At 44.0% G+C, this 24,512-nt stretch overlaps 1 protein-coding gene across 2 annotated transcripts; it reads right to left on the bottom strand.

Annotated features, from left to right (window-relative positions):
- Window positions 1-10,366: 10,366 nt before the first annotated feature.
- LOC104680909 (zinc finger protein 773) lies at window positions 10,367-19,073 on the bottom strand. Of its 2 annotated transcripts, none has more exons than XM_010387004.2 (4): window positions 18,805-19,073; window positions 14,250-14,379; window positions 13,643-13,741; window positions 10,367-10,889 (listed from the first exon to the last, which is right to left on the bottom strand). In XM_010387004.2, the coding sequence occupies exons 1-4, from the start codon at window positions 18,835-18,837 to the stop codon at window positions 10,801-10,803; spliced, it is 351 nt and encodes a 116-aa protein (XP_010385306.2). In that variant the 5' UTR covers window positions 18,838-19,073; the 3' UTR covers window positions 10,367-10,800. The 2 variants fall into 2 exon arrangements, with proteins under 2 accessions (XP_010385306.2, XP_030798402.1); XM_030942542.1 differs by lacking the exon at window positions 10,367-10,889 and adding an exon at window positions 10,910-12,683.
- Window positions 19,074-24,512: the final 5,439 nt, after the last annotated feature.

Genomic DNA, 24,512 nt, shown 5'->3' with positions numbered 1-24,512 from the left:
GGCACAGTGGTTCACGCCTGTAATCCCAGCACTTTGGGAGGCCGAGGTGGGTGGATCACGAGGTCAGGAGATGGAGACCATCCTGGCTAACACGGTGAAAACCTGTCTCTAATAAAAATACAAAAAATTAGCCGGGCGCGGTGGCAGGCGCCTGTAGTCCCAGCTACTCAGGAGGCTGAGGCAGGAGAATGGTGTGAACCCGGGAGGCGAATGTTGCAGTGAGCCGAGATCCTGCCACTGCACTCCAGCCTGGGCGACAGAGCAAGATTCCGTCTCAAAAAAAAAAAAAAAAAAAAAAAAAAAAAAAAAAGTTTTACATTGTGCTTCTATATTTCCTTAAAATTACCTAATTTTAGTGTAATATTGCCAACTTTTAAGAGGCTTATTTTTTCAATGTATCAATAGCAATACATTTTGCCAAAACATGATTATGGACATGACTTTTACATATTTTTGTGTATATTTTTGCCTTGTATATACCCATACAATTTTTAATTGAAAATGTGTATAGACATAATCAGTGATTTACATGCAGCTGTAAAAAATAATACGGAAAGATCCTGCGTATACATTATATTACCTAGTTTCTTCCAGGATAACATTTGCAAGACTATATTGTAATATCAAAACAAAGATATTGATAATGATCCTTTCCAATGTTCTCATTCAGATTTCATTACTTTTACTTATATTTAGTTGTGTGTGTGTGTGTGTGTGTTCACATATGTGTCTAAGTTTTAAAACCACATGAAGCCTTTTTTAAAAACATCTTGCCTGCATTGGCAATCATGCTGACACACAATCAAACTCGCTTTTTTGTTCATTTCACCTTTCATTGCATGGATTTTTCAAATTTCACTTTGATTTAATGTTGTAAAAAAATTATGTACAGGCTGAGCGCTGTGGCTCACACCTGTAATCACAGCACTTTGGGTGGCCAAGGCAGGTGGATCACGATGTCAGGAGATCAAGACCATCTTGGCCAACATGGTGAAACCCCATCTCCACTAAGATACAAAAAATTAGTTGGGTGTGGTGGTGCAGGCCTGTTGTCCCAACTATTCGGGAGGCTGAGGCAGGAGAATCACTTGAACCCGGGAGGCAGAGGTTGCAGTGAGCTGAGATTGCGCCACTGCACTGCAGCCTGGCAACAGAGCAAAACTCTGTCTCAAAACGAAACAAAACAAAACAAAACAAAAACAATATTTAAATTTGTGAAAAGACAAAGGTATAACAGAAGAAAATTGTATAAAGTATCAGTTCTGTCCCCTTTGTCTATCAGCACTCTGTCCTTTTATGTTTTTACTTGCTTCAAAAAATATGTACACAATTCTGGAATGTGAATTTTTCAATGCAAAATATACCCTGGAGAAACTCCATTAAGTCAGTTCTGCAATAATGCAATGTATGCATTCTTGAAAAACATGGAATTATGCAAAATACAAAATAAAATCACATGACTTGGGGAGACACAAAATATCATCTGTGAAAGATAAAATATAGAAGTATAATAAGACAACAGGCCGGGCGCGGTGACTCAAGCCTGTAATCCCAGCACTTTGGGAGGCCGAGATGGGCGGATCACGAGGTCAGGAGATCAGGACCATCCTGGCTAACACAGTGAAACCCCGTCTCTACTAAAAACACAAAAAACTAGCCGGGCGACCTGGTGGGCGCCTGTAGTCCCAGCTACTCGGGAGGCTGAGGCAGGAGAATGGCGTGAACCCGGGAGGCGGAGCTTGCAGTGAGCTGAGATCCGGCCACTGCACTCCAGCCTGGGCGACAGAGCGAGACTCCGTCTCAAAAAAAAAAAAAAAAGACAACAATTTTACACATGTAAAACATTTAATAAATAATTAATATGATAAATATGGCACTTTACTTTAAAAGCCTGAATTTTGCCTGTGAAAGTGGGAGTCAAGGGTTGCAGCTTATGAGTTACTGTGAAGTGGTGGTAGGAGAATTACATAAAATCAGATGGAAAGTGTAACACTAATATGGATGGGTTTAGCTCACACCATTGGGTGAACTGATGTTACCAGTAGATTTTCAAATTGTGTTCTTGCATGAGTTTTTATATTCCTACATAACTTATTTTAGCTGGGTACAGTTTTCTGCATTCATCTCTTTCCTGCAGACAAAGCAACGAGGAACAATCACAAATTTTGTGTTGTGTTCAAGGTGTTTCCTAATTTTTCAATGGTGTTGGAAAAATCCTGAAACAACACTGATGGGACATATATACAGAGATCTTTACTAGTCTCTAAAGTTGTGGTGATCTGTTGTGTAGTTTTGCTGTCATTCATTCACTCAGACTCTTGTAGATGGACACTGAGGCTATTTCCAATGCAGTTTTTCAGGAACTGCCTTTGGGCAAGTATCCATAAAGTGTCAATGCTCAATTAAAGTGGGGAATATGCAATAGGATAAGCACAGAAAAGTGCTCTCCATGGTGATGGTAAGACATCTATTTTTTTTTCCCCTATTTATTCTTCTGACTTCAACTGAAATCAACACATCCTAGATATCAGGTAATTTAGTTTGAAAAGTTGAAATCTTCCTTGAACAGACTGGAATTGGAATCCTGGGAAATTCCTCACTCTTTTGTCTTTACAGCTTCCCTTTGCTCACTGGACAGAAGTTGAGACCCACAGACCTGATTCTCAACCAACTGGCCTAAGGCAACTGCTTGGTCCTTTCCTACAAAGGGATACCTCAAATAATGGAGGCCTTTGGGTCAAAATATTTGCTGGATGATGCAGGATGTAAACTTTCTTTTATTTATTTTTTTTATTTTTATTTTTATTTTTATTTTTTTTTTTGAGATGGAGTCTCGCTCTGTCACCCAGGCTGGAGTGCTGTGGCCGGATCTCAGCTCACTGCAAGCTCCGCCTCCCGGGTTCACGCCATTCTCCTGCCTCAGCCTCCCGGGTAGCTGGGACTACAGGCGCCCGCCACTACGCCCGGCTAGTTTTTTGTAGTTTTTAGTAGAGACGGGGTTTCACCGTGTTAGCCAGGATGGTCTCGATCTCCTGACCTCATGATCCGCCCGTCTCGGCCTCCCAAACTGCTGGGATTACAGGCTTGAGCCACCGCGCCCGGCCAACTTTCTTTTATTATTACAGACTAGGCACAGGGGTTTCCTTCAGCAGTATCCGCCTCCTCAATGGCTTCCAAGCTATTAAGTTCAACCCCAGGATATGGAGGTGATGGACTTCAAGATTAGATCCCCAAAGGTCATTGGCTTCTCTTGTTTCTTGTGCTGGATTTTGCATCTCTTGATGAACACATGTATTCTTAAAATAGTGACTGGTCCATTGAACAGGAAAAACCTTAATGAAGAAAGGAATTATAGAGTCTGTTACTGTGCAATTCAAGACAGATTTGGCTTATTCTATGCAATCACATATTTTTCCCCCGACTTTATGAGTTTGGTTTTCATGGTCCGGGCCAGTGGCTCCATGGTCTTTGTCCTGCACAGGCACAAGCAGCGAGTCCAACACATTCACAATCACAGACTCTCCTCCAGACTTTCCCATGAGGCCAGAGCCACATACACTACCCTAATCCTGGTCTGCTCCTTGTTCACCTTTTATTCAATCTATAGCGTGTTAACTTTAGGATGACTTCAGCTGCAATCCCAGGCCATTGGATGGTGAACATCTCTGTGCCAGTGGTCTCATGTTTCACAGCATTCAACCCCTTTGTGCTCATCAGCAGTGACACCGGGGTCTCTCAATTCTGCTTTGCCTGTAGGACCGAGACAAATTGATTTTGTAATCTGATTACAGTGCTATGAGTCTGTTTTCTTCATGGCATGTAATCATTCATTTCAATATTTGTTAACATGTAGCAAACAATTAAATGGTAGAAATTTTGGATGCAATGGCAAATAACACCAGTTATATTCCTGCCCACATGGGGGACCTTATAATAGAACTAAAAATGACTATCTCAATTATACAAAGATTATCCAATCTAATTACGTTAGGATCTTCAGAAGAGAAGTTCAGGAAATTTTGAAATAGTGTTACAGAAGTAAAATTTTAACTTTAGAGAATTATCAGAAATGTCTCACTTTTATGAGGATACATGGAAAATTTTTTAAAATATATATTTTGAAACATAATTGGGTCCAATTCTCTCTGACAGAGGGAAAATCACCTAGAATGATCCCATATGGCCTTAAGGAGTTGGAAGAAAATGTATGTGTTTGGAATGTAGAGAGATAGTAGAGTAGCAGACTATGAATCTAGAAAGGAAGTTTGTAGGTGCACTCTTAGGACAGGCTGAGAAATCTGAGCATTTGTTTAAAGAAACTGACAAATCCATGAGCTAGTTCAATCTGGATTAAAATATCAGTTGACATTAAAAATTATTTTTAAAAATATTTAATTTAAAAGTTTGTTTAGTTAATAATACCTTAAATTTTATTGATTGTTTATTAATTAATCTTTCTTTTTTTTTTTTTTTTGAGACGGAGTCTCGCTCTGTCGCCCAGGCTGGAGTGCAGTGGCCGGATCTCAGCTCACTGCAAGCTCCGCCTCCCGGGTTTACGCCATTCTCCTGCCTTAGCCTCCCGAGTAGCTGGGACTACAGGCACCAGCCACCTCGCCCGGCTAGTTTTTTGTATTTTTTAGTAGAGACGGGGTTTCACCGTGTTAGCCAGGATGGTCTTGAACTCCTGACCTCGTGATCCGCCCATCTCGGCCTCCCAAAGTGCTGGGATTACAGGCTTGAGCCACCGCGCCCGGCCTATTAATTAATCTTTCAAGGAAAAGCATTACTATCTAATGGCTGGCTTTAAGTTTCTAATATTTACAAAATGTTTCCCTCAGTTTGTTTTACACAAATGACCAAATTCAAAAGAGAAAAAAAGCTCTTTGTTGGAAGTTCTATTTTCTGCTAGTACATTGATCATATTCTTGTTTACTTATAGCATTTTCATTTTATATTTTAATATGTGAAAACTCCTGGTGAATCGTGGAAGTTCCTTGTATTTATCTATATAACCTCTGCAATTAGAATCTGTATTATGAAATGTCAATACCATTACTTTTTATAGCAAATTTATGAGCCCTTACATCTTACTTAATTCAATCCCAGCACTTTGGGAGGGCAAGGCTAGCGGATTACTTGAGATTGGGAGCTCAACACCAGCCTGGCCAACATGGTGAAACCTTGTCTCTACTAAAAATACAAAAATTAGCCAGGTGTGGTGCCATGCACCTGTAATCCCAGTTACTCGGGAGTCTGAAGCAGGATAATCACTTCCACCTGGGAAGCGGAGGTTTTAGTGAGCAGAGACGGTGCCAATGCACTTCCGCCTGAGCAACAGAGTGAGACTCCATCTTAAAAAAATAAATGAATGAGGGCTGGGCGCGGTGGCTCACACCTCTAATCCCAGCACTTTGGGAGGCTGATGCGGGCAGATCACAAGGTCAGGAGATCCAGACCATCCTAGCTAACATGGTGAAACCCCGTCTCTACTAAAAATACAAAAAATTAGCTGGGCATTGTGGTAGGCGCCTGTAGTCCCAGCTAATTGGGAGGCTGAGGCAGGAAAATGGCGTGAACCCAGGAGGCGGAGCTTGCAGTGAGCCGAAATAAAAGAGGACACAAACAAGTGGAAGAACATACCATGCTCATGGATAGGAAGAATCAATATTGTGAAAATGGCCATACTGCCCAAGGTAATTTATAGATTCAATGCCATCCCCATCAAGCTACCAAATGACTTTCTTCACAAAATTGGAAAAAACTGCTTTAAAGTTCATATGGAACCAAAAAAGAGCCCGCACTACCAAGACAATCCTAAGTCAAAAGAACAAAGTTGGAGGCATCACGCTACCTGACTTCAAACTATACTACAAGGCTACAGTAACCAAAACAGCATGGTACTGGTACCAAAACAGAGATATAGACCAATGGAACAGAACAGAGCCCTCAGAAATAATACCACATATCTACAGCCATCTGATCTTTGACAAACCTGACAAAAACAAGAAATGGGGAAAGGATTCCCTATTTAATAAATGGTGCTGGGAAAATTGGCTAGCCATAAGTAGAAAGCTGAAACTGGATCCCTTCCTTACTCTTTATATGAAAATTAATTCAAGATGGATTAGAGACTTAAATATTAGACCTAATACCATTAAAACCCTAGAAGGAAACCTAGGTAATACCATTCAGGACATAGGCATGGGCAAGGATTTCATGTCTAAAACACCAAAAGCAACGGCAACAAAAGCCAAAATTGACAAATGGGATCTAATTAAATGAAAGAGCTTTTGCACAGCAAAAGAAACTACCATCAGAGTGAACAGGCAACCTACAGAATGGGAGAAAATTTTTGCAATCTACTCATCTGACAAAGGGCTAATATCCAGAACCTACAAAGAACTCAAACAAATTTATAAGAAAAAACAAACAACCCCATCAAAAAGTGGGCAAAGGATATGAACAGACATTTCTCAAAAGAAGACATTCATACAGCCAACAGACACATGAAAATGTGCTCACCACCACTGGCCATCAGAGAAATGCAAATCAAAACCACAATGAGATACCATCTCACACCAGTTAGAATGGCAATCATTAAAAAGTCAGGAAACGGCCGGGTGCGGTGGCTCAAGCCTGTAATCCCAGCACTTTGGGAGGCCGAGACGGGCGGATCACGAGGTCAGGAGATCGAGACATCCTGGCTAACACGGTGAAACCCCGTCTCTACTAAAAAATACAAAAAACTAGCCGGGCGAGGTGGCGGGCGCCTGTAGTCCCAGCTACTCGGGAGGCTGAGACAGGAGAATGGCGTGAACCCGGGAGGCGGAGCTTGCAGTGAGCTGAGATCCGGCCACTGCACTCCAGCCTGGGCGACAGAGTGAGACTCCGTCTCAAAAAAAAAAAAAGTCAGGAAACAACAGGTGCTGGAGAGGATGTGGAGAAATAGAAACACTTTTACACTGTTGGTGGGATTGTAAACTAGTTCAACCATTATGGAAAACAGTATGGTGATTCCTCAAGGATCTAGAACTAGAAATACCATATGACCCAGCCATCCCATTACTGGGGATATACCCAAAGGATTATAAATCATGCTGCTATAAAGACACATGCACACATATGTTTATTGCGGCACTATTCACAATAGCAAAGACTTGGAATCAGCCCAAATGTCCATCAGTGACAGACTGGATTAAGAAAATGTGGCACATTGGCCGGGCGCGGTGGCTGAAGCCTGTAATGCCAGCACTTTGGGAGGCCGAGACGGGCGGATCACGAGGTCAGGAGATCGAGACCATCCTGGCTAACACGGTGAAACCCCGTCTCTACTAAAAACTACAAAAATCTAGCCGGGCAACGTGGCGGCGCCTGTAGTCCCAGCTACTTGGGAGGCTGAGGCAGGAGAATGGTGTGAACCCGGGAGGCGGAGCTTGCAGTGAGCTGAGATCCGGCCACAGCACTCCAGCCTGGGTGACAGAGCGAGACTCCGTCTCAAAAAAAAAAAAAAAAAAAAAAAAGAAAATGTGGCACATATACACCACGGAATACTATGCAGCCATAAAAAAGGATGAGTTTGTGTCCTTTGTAGGGACATGGATGCAGCTGGAAATCATCATTCTCAGCAAACTATTGCAAGAACAGAAAACCAATCACCGCATGTTCTCACTCATAGGTGGGAATTGAACAATGAGATCACTTGGACACAGGAAGGGGAACATCACACACCGGGGCCTATTGTGGGGAGGGGGGAGGGGGGAGGGATGGCATTGGGAGTTATACCTGATGTAAATGATGAGTTGATGGGTGCAGCACACCAACATTGCATATGTATACATACGTAACAAACCTGCACGTTGTGCACATGTACCCTAGAACATGTGTAATAAAAAAAATTTTTTTAATGAGAAATGAATGTTGACATTTGTGTTATTCCCAATGTTGGAGAAAATCAGCTTATCAAATATTTGATCACATATATGTCAAATGTGCTGTTAGCTGTTTGTTTTTCATAGATGTGCAGCAATAGGTGGAGAAAATCAGTCTTGTTCTAGTTTGCAGAGTTTATCATAACCTAGTTTCGAATTTTCTAAAATGCTTTAATTACATTTTTGAGATTTTTATTTTAGTCTGTTAACATAGATTACACTAATAGAGTTTAAATTGTTGGATCAAACTTGAATTCTTGATAAACCTCACTAGGTTATGATTTATTATTGTTTGTATATGGAGGGATTCAATTTGCTAAATGTCTTTTTGTTTTGTTTTAGCATGAGTGCAAGTTTATTTAAAAAAGCTTTACAACGGCCGGGCGCGGTGGCTCAAGCCTGTAATCCCAGCACTTTGGGAGGCCGAGACGGGCGGATCACGAGGTCAGGAGATCGAGACCATCCTGGCTAACATGGTGAAACCCCGTCTCTACTAAAAATACAAAAAACTAGCCGGGCGAGGTGGCGGGTGCCTGTAGTCCCAGCTACTCCGGAGGCTGAGGCAGGAAAATGGCGTAAACCCGGGAGGCGGAGCTTGCAGTGAGCTGAGATCCGGCCACTGCACTCCAGCCTGGGCGACAGAGCAAGACTCCGTCCCCCCCAAAAAAAAAAAGGCTTTACAACAAGAAAGAAAGGGAAGTATGCTTGGAAGAGACCCCAGTGAGGCGATTTGAAGGATGAGTGCCTCAATTCGCTAAAATTTTGTTAAGACTCTGTCTATATTCATGTGGTGATTGGTCTACAGTTTTGTTTAATGTCATTGCCTCTTTGGTGTCCTGTTAATGCTAACTTTCATGTAGTTCAGAAGTGTTTGAACCTTTCTCTTTTTGGAAGAGTCTGTGTATAATTGGTATTACTTCTTCCTTTAATATTTCATAAAAGTTCTTACATGTTTTAGGAATGACCCTCAGTTGATGCCATCAAGAAAAAGGAACCTCAGTCCTACAACCACAAAAAACTTAAATATGCTAACAACTCAAAATAAGCAAGAAACAGATCCTCCGTGAGACTCTAGAAAGGAACACAATCATGACAACACTTTGATTTTAACCCAGTTATGTCTCTATTATACTTATGACCTAAAGAACTGTAAGATAATATATTTGTATTGTTTAAACCACAAGTTTGTGGTGATTTGTCAGGATAGCAATAGAAAGCTAATACATCAACATTATTCTGTGAGCATCTCTTTAGTTTCCAATGCAATATTTCCTTGACTCATGTTGTATCTTTTCTGCCACAATCAGTAAACAGCCTCTTCTATAAGGAGTTCTGGTTCCTTTTATTAAAAAATTATACAAACCAATAACTGGGCATTAAATATGCTCAAAGCTACTGGAATGCCACTGCCTGCTAGGATATCTCACAAAAGATATGGAGTATGTACACATTATCTATATAAATTGAATTCCTTTTTTTTTTTTTTTTTTGAGACGGAGTCTAGCTCTGTCGCCCAGGCTGGAGTGCAGTGGCGCGATCTCGGCTCACTGCAAGCTCCGCCTGCCCGGTTTACACCATTCTCCTGCCTCAGCCTCCCGAGTAGCTGGGACTACAGGCGCCCGCCACCTCGCCCGGCTAGTATTTTGTATTTTTTTTAGTAGAGACGGGGTTTCACAGTTTAGACCAGGATGGTCTGGATCTCCTGACCTCGTGATCCACCCGTCTCGGCCTCCCAAAGTGCTGGGATTACGGGCTTGAGCCACCGCGCCCGGCCAAATTGAATTCTTTATCTATATAAATTGAATTCTTTATTTGTAGGTTAAACCTACAAATGTTTCAGAAGTTGGTTATTTAAAAAGATTCTTAAGACTACAGTAGCATACTCACATAAGGGTTTTACTTATAGGCGAAGATATGGTATAGTATGAGAATACAACACCAAATACACATTGAATAAAATAATACATGGATAAACTGGGCTTCATAAAATTAAGACAATCTGCTTTAGGAAAGATACTGTTAAGAACTGAAAACAAGGTCAAGCATGGTGGCTCATGCCTGTACCGTGGCACTTTGGGAGGCTGAGGCAGGATGACCACTTGGGGCCAGGAGTTAAGAGACTAGTCTATGTAACATAGCAAGACCACTCCTCTAAATTTTAAAAAAGAAAACAAAAGCCACAGACAATGAAAAAATATTCCCAACGCTTATATCAAATAAGGAATTTGTCTTCAGAAATATTAAGAACTTGCAACCAACCAAATATTTTAAAAAACAGGCAAAAAATACCAACAGACATTTTACTAACGAAGATATATGAGTGACAAATAAGCACATTAAAAAATGCTGAAAACTAAGTCATCGGAAAAACACAAATTAAGATCTACAATGAAATACTAGTGCACATTTAGTAAAATGGCTAAAATGAATGGCCTATGATTTCCATACATATAAATTGTCAGTAATGTGAAGAAATGGAAAACCTAATATATTCCAGGAGGGAATATGAAATGCTAACCATTTAGAACACAATTTGGCAAGTAAAATTTCAAACATTTGGATCAACTTACAGAATAACTGAGGAGCTTTGCAGCCCTGTTACACAGCCAAACTGGTGAAAATTATAAAAACACAATTCAGTCTCTGGAAATGGTCATAAGGGTGTACAGCAAATAAATATTTATTAAAGAAGATCTAACATTCATAAGAACAGCAAAAGTCAGTCACATCTGAACCAAGACAACTCCTTTCCTCCCCCAACTCCAAACTCAGCGAGATTAAAACTCCATTCGAATGGTACAGCCAAGAATACAGGGCTCCCTCTCTCTGGAGCTCCAAGGCAGAGGGCTATCTTCTCAGGAGGGACAATCTGTCAGGAATTCTCATTCTGCCTCCAGTGTGCATATTTAGATGAATGACATTCAATTGCCAGCTCCCTCATAAAGATCATCCTCAGAGTTTCTGGGTTTTTTGTTTGTTTGTTTGAGACGAAGTCTCGCTCAGTCACCCAAGCTGGAGCGCAGTGGCGCGATCTTGGCTCCATGCAATCTCCGCCTCCCAGGTTCAAGTGAATCTCCTGCCTCAGCCTCCCAAGTCTGGGACTACAGGTGCCTGCCACCACGCCCGGGTTTTTTTTTTTTTTTTTTTTGAGACGGAGTCTCGCTCTGTCACCCAGGATGGAGTGCAGTGGCGTGATCTTGGTTCACTGCAAATTCCACCTCCTGGGTTCACGCCATTCTCCTGCCTCAGCCTCCTGAGTAGCTGGGACTACAGGTGCCTGCCACCACGCCTGGTAATTTTTTGTATTTTTAGCAGAGACAGGGTTTCATCGTGTTAACCAGGATGGTCTCGATGTTCTGACTTTGTGATCCGCCTGCTTCAGCCTCCCAAAGTGGTAGGATTAACAGGTGTGAGTCACCGTGCCAGGCAAGGGGAATCATATTGAATCAGTGACAGTCTAAGGCCTTTCTCCAGTCTAAACTTTCTGGTGTTGAATAGGGTTAGGCCTTTGGCTGAGGCCTTTCACCATATTCACTACATTGTCCACTCTGTGAACTGCCTGTCCAGTGTTGAAGGAGTTTGGAAGTGTAGCTAATGGATTTCCATTTGTTACCTTCACGACTTTTTTCCCCTGTGAACTTTCTGGTGTTGAAGTAGGTTGAAATGCTGGCTAAAGGATTTCCTACAATCACTGTATTTCTCCAGTGTGAATCCTTCGATGTTTAACAAGACTGGAGCTATGGCGAAAAAATTTCCCACATTCCCTGCACTCATAAGGCTTTGCTCCAGTGTGAACCCTCTGATGTTTAACCAGGCTAGAATTCTCACTAAAGAATCTCCCACATTCATTGCACTTAAAAGGCTTTTCTCCAGTGTGAACTTTTCGATGTTGCATTAGGCTTGAACTTTGGCTAAAAAATTTCCCACATTCGCTGCACTCATAAGGCCTTTCTCCAGTGTGAACACGCCAATGATTGATAAGGCTGGACTTGTGGCTATAGAATTTTCCACATTCACTGCACTTATAAGGTCTTTCTCCAGTGTGAACTCTCTGATGTTTCATGAGGCTGGAGTTGAAACTAAACAATTTTCCACATTCACTGCACTCATAAGGCCTTACTCCAGTGTGGATTCTGTGATGCTGAACAAGTGTGGAATTATGCCTGAAAGCTTTTCCACATTCACTGCATGTAAAAGGCTTTTCTCCAGTGTGAACTCTCTGGTGTTGAATGAGGTCAGCATTACGGCTAAAGGATTTTCCACAGTCACTACACCCATAAGGCCTTTCTCCAGTGTGAACTATTTGGTGTATAAAAAGGTTGGACTTATGGCTAAATAACTTCCCACATTCACTGCATTCATAAGGCTTTTCCCCAGTGTGTAGTCTCTGGTGCTGAACAAGTAAATATTTCTGACCAAAGTCTTTCCCACACTCACTGCATTTGTAATGCCTTTTTCCAGCATGAAAGGCCTCCCTACTTTTGGAGCTCCTATGTGACTTCTCTCCCGTGTGAGTCATCTGGTGCTTGAGAACACCTGAGCTGGTCGGGAGGTCCTTCCCAACTTCTCTGCTTTGCAAGGACTTCTCTGATAGGTGGACTCTGCAACTCCTCAAAACTGGGACCCTGCCCTCTTGTCTTTTTAAGGGTTTTTCTCCACAGTGCTGCTTCTGGTGTTGCTGAACGTTTGAACTGGGCACTTTTACAGAAGCACTCTGCTCAGGGGCCTCCTCGGCCTCGGCTCCATGCCAACAACCTGAAAGAAGAGAAATGTTGATGCAGTAAACGTAGTCTTTGGTGTGAGGAGACAGCACTCTCACAAAAGTGTTTGACACACCCAGTAATTAGTGCCTGGGACTGCTGGCAGAATGAGGGGGCTACCGCTTGGTGGGGAAGGGCCTGCTGTGCAGTGCTGAACCTGGGTAGATCACAGATTTGGGGAGGCCTCATGAGCACCAAAGATGCAAGGATGGGGTGTAGCACAGGGAGGAGAGGCAGCGTCCCCAACAAAATCCACTGCAAATCGCTTTCCACAGGACTTTGGCTGCTGGAGACACAGGAACATGGCACAGAAGGTTATGTCCACGTCCAGAAAAAATCAACTGCAGGATGGGCGCGGTGGCTCATGCCTGTAATCCCAGCATTTCAGGAGGTCAAGGCAGGTGGATCACAAGGTCAGGAGATCAAGACCATTCAGGCTAACATGGTGAAACTCAGTCTCTACTAAAAATACAAAAAATTAGCCGGGCGTGGTGGCAGGCGCCTGTAGTCCCAGCTACTCAGGAAGCTGAGGCAGGAGAATGGCATGAACTTGATAGGAGGAGCTTGCAGTGAGCCAAGATCAAGCCACTGCACTCCAGCCTGGACAACAGAGGGAGACTCTGTCTCAAAAAAAAAAAAAAACCAAATGGAACGAAATAGTTGGTGTCCACGCACTATGCAAGGATAAGCTCCCACCTCACCACACATTCAGTGAAAGCCACTGCTGAAAGGTGCTGCTGAGGATTGGGTGAAACATGGAGGACAGAGAGGTGGGGAATGGCCCCGGGTCAATTATCAGAATAGATATAAATGGGTGACTGAGGAAGAAAAGACAGATATCAGCGATGATCCCTTGCCTTGGTATCAAAATATCTGGGCCCACTGGAAAGACTCCTGGTATGATATGAACCCATCCCCGAGTTCATACCTCCCTGAGCTCCACCCACCAAGTACCTCTCGGTATGGCTGAAGTCATAACTTCCCAAGCAGGCATGAAGGGCTCCTCCCATGACTCCAGCTGGGTTATTTCATGGGTCTTAGAAGATGCAAGTCCTAAGGAAAACAACAGGTGAGTGGCAGCACTGAGCCAGAATGACTTATCCCATCACAGAAAGAAAACAAAATAGTACAGAAAGAACCTTGGAGGAGGGTCTTACAGGAACAACCCAGTCAAACAGCAATCACATTGGTGACTCAATTGCTGGCACAGACAGACACCCAGGTATGTTGGCTAGAGGAGGCAGGCAGAACTGTAGGGGAATAGAATTACCACAGATCTGCACAGTGTCACCAGGCCACAGAGAGGCCACCAGGGTTAAGTTCCATCAAGTTGACTGCAAGGCTCGTTAACCCCAAACCCTTTCCTGCACAGCTCTGGGGCAGCTCGGGGAGAGAAGGTGGTAGTATACGCAGCCAAGTCTGATTAAAATAGCTACTTCAGGATCCTGGAGAAGGAATGAGTGCCCACAATTCAGCTTCGGGAAGAATAGACCTGTCCCTAGGAAAAGGAGGAAGAGACGAACCCAGCCCAGGATGCTGGGGTGGGCTGTGAGAACCTTACCCAGAGAGGCCAGAAGTGAAAAGTTCTCCAGCATCACATTGCGGTAGAGGAGCCTCTGAGTCTCATCAAGCAATCTCCATTCCTCCTGGGAGAAGTAGACAGCCACGTCCTCAAAGGTCACATAGCCCTGCTAAGATGGACAGAGTTGAGTTTATCTGTGGCCTCCTTACTGGGGAATTTAGGCATCCCCCTAAACATCCATCCCTGCTCACCCTCTTCCTCAATCCCCATCTCAGAGGAGAGACCCTGCCCCAGAACCACTGATGCCCACTCTCTCCACATGTTCCCACTGAGCAAGCACAGGCAGGTAGGCAGATATAGTCCATTTCAGCTCTGGGCATGGTATGCAGAGTCCCACTCTTCTCTTGCCAGACAACTCACCTTGGATCCCCCAGATTGTGTTTCCCAAATACAATCAAATTTGTGTCACTGCTCTCCCTGAATCCCCCAGTACAAGGTCCGGCGGATATCTGTTTACACTCACTAGAATGTGCACATACTCTGTACCACATTCAGTGGCCCCTACACCACCTTATGTGCCTCCGCTAGTGTCACCATATTCTAGTCTACACATGGCATCCAGAGGGCACTTACCAAATGCAATCAGAACTCCATCCCATCCTAGATCTCCAGTGGCACTGACTGCCAGGGGCAACCCTCAGCCCCACTTTGAAGGCCTCCCTACCTGGCTCTTTTTGTTGCTTCACCTTCAGCTACTTGGAATTGCACGCATATCTGGACACCTTTGGCACTCTTCCATATCTGTGTTGAGAAGCTGTCCCTTCCCAATGTCAGCCTCCCTCTGACTCTCATTAGAATCGCAGGCCAGGCCGGGTGTGGTAGCTCACGCCTGTAATCCCACCACTTTCGGAGGCCGAGGCAGGTGGATCACCTGAGGTCAGGAGCTCGAGACCAGTCTGACCAACATGGAGAAACCCGATCTCTACAAAAAATACAAAATTAGCTGGGCGTGGTGGCACATGCCTGTAATCCCAGGTACTTGGGAGGCTGAGGCAGGAGAACAGCTTGAACCCGGGAGGCGGAGGTTGCTGTGAGCCAAGATCTTGCCATTGCACTCTAGCCTGGGCAACAAGAATGAAATTCCATCTCAAAAAAAATAATAATAATAAATAAATAAAAATTAAAATTAAAAAAAAGAAGCCCAAGTCTCCCAAACCAGGCCCAGCAATTCTCCCAGATGACCTCATTTGATCTTGAGCTAATCCAGCAGCCTGAGAAGCTCCCCAGGTCCCAGGTAAGAACAAAAGCCTTGTAATCCCACAGTAGGATGAATAAGCAGCAGTGCCTGCCTTCCTGTCATCTTACGTCATTATAGCGTCATCTTCATGTCCATCTCATGTCTACCCCCACAGGAACTTTGGCCACCAATCAGACCCTCCTCACCCCTACATCCCCTTCCCCATGGCCACCATTCTCCCTCATGTTCTTGTGAAGCCTACCACTCCCATCCAGGTATCCAAGCAAGAGAATGAGTTCTTCGCCCCTATTCTCCCTTATTACCTAATGGCATTACAAATAGGACCTCAAGATGCTCCCTCCTAAATCTGCTCCACTACTCCATTTGGTGCACACACCAACTGTATCGTGTGTATTTCCAATCTGAACCCTTCACCTGAATTCTAGAATTCTCTGTCCAGGTGCCCACTCAATGAATCCACTCAAGGGTCTCTGGAACATCTCATATCAACATGGCCAAAACCTAACTTAATTATTCCCACTGAAGATTACTCTTACCATTAACCTCTTTCTCCCACCCTACACTTTAGAAAATCTGCTCATATCTACTTAAAAAACACAGACTCCAGGCCGGGCACGGTGGCTCACACGTGTAATCCCAGCGCTTTGGGGGGCCGAGGCAGGTGGATCACGAGGTCAGGAGATCCGAGACCATCCTGGTTAACACGGTGAAACCCCGTCTCTACTAAAAATACAAAAAAGAAAATTAGCTGGGCATGGTGGTGGGCGCCTGTAGTCCCAGCTACTCAGGAGGTTGAGGCAGGAGAATCGCGTGAACCCGGGAGGCGGAGCTTGCAGGGAGTCGAGATGCGCCACTGCAGTCCAGTCTGGGTGACAGTGCAAGACTCCGTCTCAAAAAAAAAAAAAAAAAAAAAAAAAAAAGACTGGGCCATAATCCCTGCGTAGCCTTCCCCATTTCCATCCTTCCTGATATTCAGGAACAAACAAACAAACAAAAATACAAAGAATAGAGGCCCAGCTCCTCATTCAACCACTTCAGGTCTGCCTTATACTTGCTGATGCTTCCCCCAGTTATAATGGAGATCTAAGGTTGCCTAAGCATTTCCAGCTCAAACTTAAATCCATGTATTTTCTCAAGTTGATCACTATGCCTTCTAAACCTCCTGTCATTGGTTGCCAGAAATGAGAACCTCTCCATATAACATATAATCTGGGCCAGGCGTGGTGGCTCATGCCTAAAATCCCAGCAGTTTGGGAGGCAGAGGCGGGCAGATCAACTGAGATCGGGAGTTCGAGACCAGCCTGACCAACATGGAGAAACCCCATCTCTACTAAAAACACAAAATTAGCCAGGCATGACAGCACGTGCCTCTAATCCCAGCTACTCGGGAGGCTCGGACAGGAAAATCGCTTGAATTCAGGAGGCGGAGGTTGCAATGAGCCGAGATCGCACCATTGCACTCCAGCCTGGGCAACAAGAGCTAAATTCCATTTCAAAAATAAATAAATAAATAATAATAATATAGTCTGGACTCAGGACCCTGACTGTATGACTGTTTTCCAGGGAACTCAAATGGAAGGGTAGGGAGAATAGCAAGCAAGGAGTCTCAAGACACTACGATTCTGAAGACCATGTAGGTAGGAGTTGAGCAGGGTGAAGACCTGAGACATCCTCCACTTACCTCCTCATGGTATGTAAGTAACTCTGCAGTCACAAGAACCTATGGAAAATCAAGGCCATGAGAACCAGACAGTGATGTTGCCAAAGGATCTTCCAAGCCCCCTTGTCTAGCCTGGAGTCAGGTGCGCCTGACTATCTACAATCTGGGCTTTGGTTCTTAGTGATACCTGTTACCTGTTGTGTGCCCTTGGAAAAATGCTCAACTTCCCTGTGCCTTGGTGTTGCCATCTGCAACACGACAATAATAATGGTATTCACTCAATAGGACTATTGTTTGTATCAAACTCATACTTATGTGTCTAGGACTAAGTATCAACTCCTACTGTACACATAATTAATGCTTCTGTCAACATTTTCAGTGCAAATAAACTGGCAGGTTTTAAAAATATGGGTTTCTGGCTAGGCACAGTAGCTCAAGCCTGTAATCCCAACACTTTGGGAGGCCGAGGTGGGCAGATCACAACAGCAGAATTCTGTCTCAAAAAATAAAAAGAAAGAAAGAAAGAAAGAAAATGTGGGCTTCCTTTTGGTAGTCTGGCTGCCTGCTATATACTCCCCTGAAGGCAATCCTGCTGAGAGCCCTTCTACTGGAGCAGTTGATCATCCCTCCTGTGCTGATGGCTAGGGAAACTCAGGCACCAAAGGGCTGCTCCACCAGCCTGGCTGACCTTTCCTTTTCTCCACATGGACTGGACATGAGGAACTGCTGAGCCTGGAGTGGCAAACCTATATACTACCCAACACTGCAGTCTCCATCTAGTCCTGGGTTTTTATACTCTATAACCCTCCATTCCTGCAGACACCAGACAGAACCACTTCAGACCACAAAACCCCAGGCTGTAGAGGCTGCCCCGGCCTACAGGCCCATCTCTCCCTTCCCTCACCTCAGGGACCAACTGAAAGAAAACCTTAAGATTCTCCCTCCTAAATAGGAGCCCCAGGCCTTCCAGCTGCCCATGTGGACACGATACCTCCACTCTGGGACTTCTCAGGAAACCATGCCCAAAACCTACTCCCTGCACAGCCTTCCCCATCTCCATCCTTCCTCATATTCAGGAACAAACAAAAATACAAATAAAAATCCAGAATGGCTCTTCATTCCCTACTTTCTTTCACAGTCACATCTGATGCAACAGGAATTCCCGCCTGCTCAGTTTTTGAAATCCATCCAAGATCTGATCACTTCCCCTCCTCTCTGGCCCAGTCCCAGTAGACTCTCCACTAATCTACTGAATTTATCTACTCACATGTCTGTCTTCACCCCCCTCATCCCCATCCCAGTCTGTTTTGCCTTCAGAGGCCTTTGGCAAACTTAGGAGAAACAGATCGTGTCACTCTTCTGTCTCCAGCCCTCCGCGGCCACTGTGGCCCCTCAGGATGAAAGCGCAGCTCCTCGGGCCGTCGCTCCACACGCGACTGGTCCCTTCCTAAGCTGCCTACTACGGACACCAGGAGGCCTCAAGTTCGGGACTCGCTGAGTGCGCCTCACACCTCTGCGAGCCGGACCCCTTGCCCTCCATTGCCACCCCATCACACTGCGTGTCAGAAACGGGACCCCGCCCACGAACGCCCCACAGTTCTGCACCCGGGGACCTGAGCAGGCGGCCCTCACAGGGCTTTAGGATTCCGGGGAGGCCGGGAGGACGCGGCGCTCACCTGAGCGGGGTCCCTTAGCTGGGCCGCCGCCATCCGAGCCTGTGGGTAGAGCGGGCTGGGAGACAACAACCGAGGAGAGGGCCCGGGCCACCCTGGGCGCCGCCAGTGAGCCTCAGACCCGCCTCTGAGCGGCAAGAACAGAAGGCGGAGCCACCGTGCCTTCCGAGGCTGGTCGCCTCAGCTCACAATCAGCTTCCACCAGGCTGAGTTCTCCTGAGAGCGGCGAAAGTGACCGCCCAGGGGAGACGCGAGGAGTCCCGCCCATTGCGCGTCGCACGTTCGGGCAGGCCTCTTTTCATTGGCCAAGCATCGCGCCTCCGGGCGCGGCGCATTCTGGGCAGTGTAGTTCCCATGGCGCCAAATTTAGAGGAAGTGGGTGTAACTTCGGAGATGGAGATGGAGATTGGAGATGATAGATGATGACGGAGATGGAGATGGAGATGTTGGAGATGGAGATGGAGATGATGATGGAGATGCAGATGATGGAGATGGAGATGATGATGAAGATGGGGATGATGGAGAAGATGGAGATGGAGATGATGGAGTAGGAAATGGAGAATGGAGGAGAAATGAGTGTGGAGAACTCTCGGACTCATCTGGAGGCTGTTGTAATTGGAGATGGGATTGGATTTCAGTTTCCTACAGCTGATACTCCAATCCTTCCTTCTTTGGAAGGACTCAAAGAGGATCTTCAGGGCCACAATAAAGAGGTTTATCTGGGCAGAGCCACATATACCTTCCTAAATTTCCTTTGGCAAGGGGACACCCAATATTAAAGTTAACGGTGGCCAAGCAATGCTTGATGTATGATAATAAGAAAAGGCTCTGAATTCTGGATGTAGGTGATAAGAGAGTAGGGGAGCCCAAGGATTTACATTCCTCCTTCACCCCATGCTCATTTGTGCTCTTTCCTTCCTCAAGGACGCAACGTTGACGTACAGGCAGAACAATAGGAGGCAAACCCATAAGCCAACTCCCCCTCAATTTCTCTCCTTCATCCATTTATGCTCCATGTTCCTTTCACAGTTACCACAGGACTGAATGAAGGGGGACGAACACAGAAATGAAAACAAAGGCAAAATAAATCTGTTTTAAAGAAGGGGTCAGAGGGCTCCTTTCTTCTAGTTAGCAAAGGCCCTGAGCTTCTACAGCCCTTCATATTTATTGGGTAAAAGAGCAGGGAGGAGAAGCTAATGATTGGTCAGCTGCTTGATTGATCACAGGTTCACATTATTGCAAACAGGCTTCAGATGTGCCTAATTACAAGAAACATTTGTGCCTGGGGTGTGACTGCCCTCAGCATTCCTTCTTGGCGGCAGACGCAGTTTCTCAGTTTGCCAACAACCTACTTTAATGAGAACAGTTTGCTGTTTACTCCAGTGGTATACTGAGTTGATCACAACACTCATTCTTTCAGCCTCCAACATCTCCCCCTTTCTGTCTTCGAATTAATTGAATAAGATCTGTCCCTATGTTATGGAGATTGATGCCAGTGTGACTCCAGTCGGTCCTCATGCCATCTTCGCATAGATTCAGCTGGCTCATGGCTTCCATTGGGAGAACCAGGCCCATGGTTGGAATCCCAGTCTCCCCTTCCATGGTCACACACACCTTGAGGGTATCCACATGGTTTGTCCATCTCCTGTAAAAACATAAGCATACCCTCATCTCCATGTTAGTAAATCTACCAAAAACTTTCCACTGATAATGAGAGACAGACTCTTTCTGATTAACAGAAGGCATAGAGAAAGCAAATCAAGGATTAACAGAAGGCACAGAGAAAATAAATTGAGGTTTATCCTTCTTGTGCAATAGTATACCAAAAAAAAAAAAAAAAAAAAAAAAATTCCCCAAGGTCTACCACCACGAGAGGCCAGTCTCTTAGAATGGCTGCCAGGGATGGCAGACCCTGCTATAATGTGCCCATTGGTTTAATCTGTGCATTAATAGCTCTCAAATCATGTAGCAATCGCCATTTACCTGACTGTTTTGGAATCACAAATACTGGTGAATTTCAAGGGCTGACTCTTCCATATGTCCTGCTTCCAATTGCTCTTCTACTAACTGATGGAGTTGAATCAGTTTCTCCTGTGATAGAGGATATTGAACCACCCATACAGGTTTGTCAGTCAGCCGCTCTAACGGCAAAACAGTGGGTGGAGGAGAAATACCAATGACCCCCATCAGAAATCCTGATGACCTAGCCCTTTTTCATCTCTTTCTTCAGTTATTGATATAGGATCAGGGTTTCCTTATATGGACTTTCCTAAGCCTTTTCCGCTCTGATACCCCCCCTTTTTTTTTTTTTAACATTTTAAATCCTGGTTTGTCAATAGTTTCATTTGTAAGTCTCATATCCCATGCTCTAAGTAAATCTCAACCCCATAGATTAACATATTTGCAACATAAGGTTGAAAAGTACCTGACCGGTCTGAGACAGGGTAAAATCTCAGCACTCTTTTGAACACTTTGAGCTGTTCCTACTCCTTCTAGGGATGTAGAAGTTAATTGCAGAGGTCAGGATGGGGGTCAATTGTTCTTAGATATTAATGACACATTAGCTCCCATAGCCATAAGCCGATAAAACTTCTTTCCTTTAATTTACACTGTACAGGTGGGTCTATTAGATGCTATGGGTTCTGATAGATAAATTTGCCATGTAGTTGTACTTCCAAATCCTTGATTCCCTCGTTTCTCCCTTCGTGGAGAAGGGTTCAATTTCCAGGTAATAAGCAACAGTTGAGCAATATATTCTCCTGGTTCAAAAACCCAAAGATCTTGCAACATCACCACTACTAGAATTTCTCCTCATTATCTGAATCAGCAACTCCTCAGACTACAGGAATATCCTGTAAGTTGAGTTTTGCCTAAAATTAATCCCATATATCCTGTTGGCAAAGGTCTACAAATACCAGTGGGAATCTTGATGGGTTTGTCTCCTCCAACTAATGTAACCTGTTCTCTGACTGGGAGGTCTAATCCTGCACTTCCAGGTGTTCCTGCTGCTGGAGGGAGTGGTACAGGCAAGTTTTCATCCTCCCTCTCCTGTTCACCAACCTTGATAGGAGTTGTGGGTGGGGCAAAAGACTCTCAAATTTTGAAATTCAGAACATAACAAATTCCAAACAAAACAGAAAAAACAAATTCTGCCCCATGTTACCTTAATTCAAAAATTTCCCATTCTCTGTACCTCTTTAGGACGCTGACCAGTACCTCTTTAGGGCACTGGCCTTATATCCACTGCTGGCAGACTCATCCCGGAGTTTCTCATTTGTCTGATCAGTTTCACTTCTTCAGCTCCAGCAGACTTTCATTGTTTATGGTCCCTGTAGGTCCCTGTTAGTCCCTGTGAGTCCCTGCAAGTCCCTTCAAGTCCCTTCAAGGCCCTTTTCTTCCCTATTCATCTCTATTCATCCCTACTTGTCCCTGCAGGTCTCTTCAGGTCCCTATTTGTCCCTGTTTGGGCGCCACTTGCGATGGTTACTACGGGACTGAATGAAGGGGGATGAACAAGAAATGAAAACATAAGACAAAATAATCTGTTTTAAAGAAGGGGTCAGGGGCTCCTTGCTTCTTGTGAGCAATGGCCCTGAGTTTCCACAGCCCTTCATATTTATTGGGTAGAAAGAGCAGGGAGGAGAAGCTAATGATTGGTCATCTGTTTCATTGGTCACGGGTTCACATTGTTGTGAACAGGCTTCAGATGTGCCTAATCACTAGAAACACTTGTGCCTGGGACGTGACTGCCCTCACCATTCCTTCAGGGCGGCAGACGCAGTTTGTCAGTTTGCAAACCACCTGCTTTCATGAGAACAGTTTGCTGTTTTCTCATACAGCATCCAGTGGTATACTGAGTTAATCACAACCCTCATTCTTTCAGCCTCCAACATGTTCCCACTACTCTTCCATTTCCACATATAAAGCCAATTCCTCACAGGTGGGTAAAATGCTAGACTGTTGTTTACAACACACAACTGGTGATTTTAAAAGTCAAACCTTTATTATGTGTTGTCCCACTACATCCATTCCCATTGAATCTAGTTCTCTCATGTCAATCTAATTTCCCTACTTCTTTTCTTGCCCCTTCCATCTGTGGGCTGAATAATGATAAATTTCAACACAGCCTTGGAATGACTCATGAGGACAAGAGAAAATGAAGCCTTCCCTCCTTCTTGGAGCTTTCTGGAACTGGGTGTTCAGTACTAATTGACTCTGAAAAGGAGGAGGGGAGTCAACAATGGGATTGAGAACATGCTAGAATAGAGACAGACACAAGTTATTTACCCCTTCCATGGCAACTATGGCATTAAGTATTTCAGTTAGACCATTACGTGGCATGTGGAAGGGAGGGGAGGAGGAGAGTGAGGAGAGATGAATCCATGATAGGAGTGGGACAATGTGTAGATAATCTCCTCCTTCTGAAACCAAGCACAGGAATAAATGCTTCACTTCCTTCAGAACATCTATTAGAAGAATAGATTCTGGATTAATCATCTGATAGATTATGGAAATTGACCATCATCACAGGAACTCTGTTATATTTATGATAATATATTTGTGTTGTTTAAACCATAAGTTTGTGGTGATTTGTCGGGATAGCAATAGAAAGCTAATACATCAACATTATTCTGTAAGCATTTCTTTATTTTCCAATGCAGTATTTCCTCGAATCATGTTGTACCTTTTCTGCCACAACTTGAAAACAGCCTCTTCTCTAAGGAGTTCTGGTTCTTTGTATTAAAAAATTATATAAACCAGTAACTGGGTATTAAATATGCTCAAAGCTACTGGAATGCCATGGCTTGCTAGGCTGTCTCAGTAAAGACAGCGAATATGTACACATTTATCTATCCATTGAATTCTTTATCTGTAGTTAAACCTACAAATATTTCATTAGTTGGGTATTTAAAAAGATTCTTAAGACTACTGTAGCATACTCACATAAGGCTTTTACTTATAGGCAAAGATGTGGTATAGTAAGAGAATACAACACCAAATGCACAATGAATAAAATAACAAATGGATAAACAGGACTTCATAAAATTAAGACAATCTGCTCTAGGGAAGATACTGTTAAGAACTGAAAACAAGGCCAAGCATGGTGGCTCATGCCTGTAATCCCAGCACTTTGGGAGGCTGAGGCAGGATGATCACTTGAGGCCAGGAGTTAGAGACTAGTCTGTGCAACATTGCACGACCTCATCTCTAAATTTAAAAAAAAACAAAAGCCACGGACTGTGAGAAAACATTGGCAATGCTTATATCAAATAAGGGATTTGTCTCCAGAAATATTAAGAACTTGTAACCAACCAAATGTTTTAAAAAACAGGCAAAAAATACCAACAGACATGTTACTAATGAAGATATATGAGTGACAAGTAAGCACATTAAAAAAATGCTCAAAACTGAGTCATTGGAAAAATACAAATTAAGAACTACAATGAAATACTAGTGCACACTTAGTGAAATGGCTAAAATGAATGGCCTATGACTTCTATATATATAAATTGTCAGTAATGTGAAGAAATGGAAAATCTAATATATTCCAGGAGGGAATATGAAATACTAACCATTTAGAACACAATTTGGCAAGCTTTTAAAATTTCAAACATTTGGATCTACTCACAGAATAACTGAATGAGGAACTTTGCAGCCCTGTTACAAAGCCAAAAGGGTGAAAATTATAAAAACGCAATTCAGTCTCTGGA

Source organism: Rhinopithecus roxellana, chromosome 12 (genome assembly GCF_007565055.1).
Source record: "Rhinopithecus roxellana isolate Shanxi Qingling chromosome 12, ASM756505v1, whole genome shotgun sequence".
NCBI classification, from domain to species: domain Eukaryota; kingdom Metazoa; phylum Chordata; class Mammalia; order Primates; family Cercopithecidae; genus Rhinopithecus; species Rhinopithecus roxellana.
The sequence above is the reverse complement of the archived record's forward strand: the minus strand, read 5'-3'. Positions and strand labels throughout refer to the sequence as shown.

Coding starts and splice junctions, on each gene's coding strand:
- LOC104680909 (XM_030942542.1), bottom strand. CDS start 18,837: ATGGCGGCGGCCCAGCTAAGGGACCCCGCTCAG. Junction 14,380..18,804: donor AGCTAAGGGACCCCGCTCAG/GTGAGCGCCGCG, acceptor TGTCCATCTTAG/CAGGGCTATGTGACCTTTGA. Junction 13,742..14,249: donor TTCACTTCTGGCCTCTCTGG/GTAAGGTTCTCA, acceptor TGTTTTCCTTAG/GACTTGCATCTTCTAAGACC.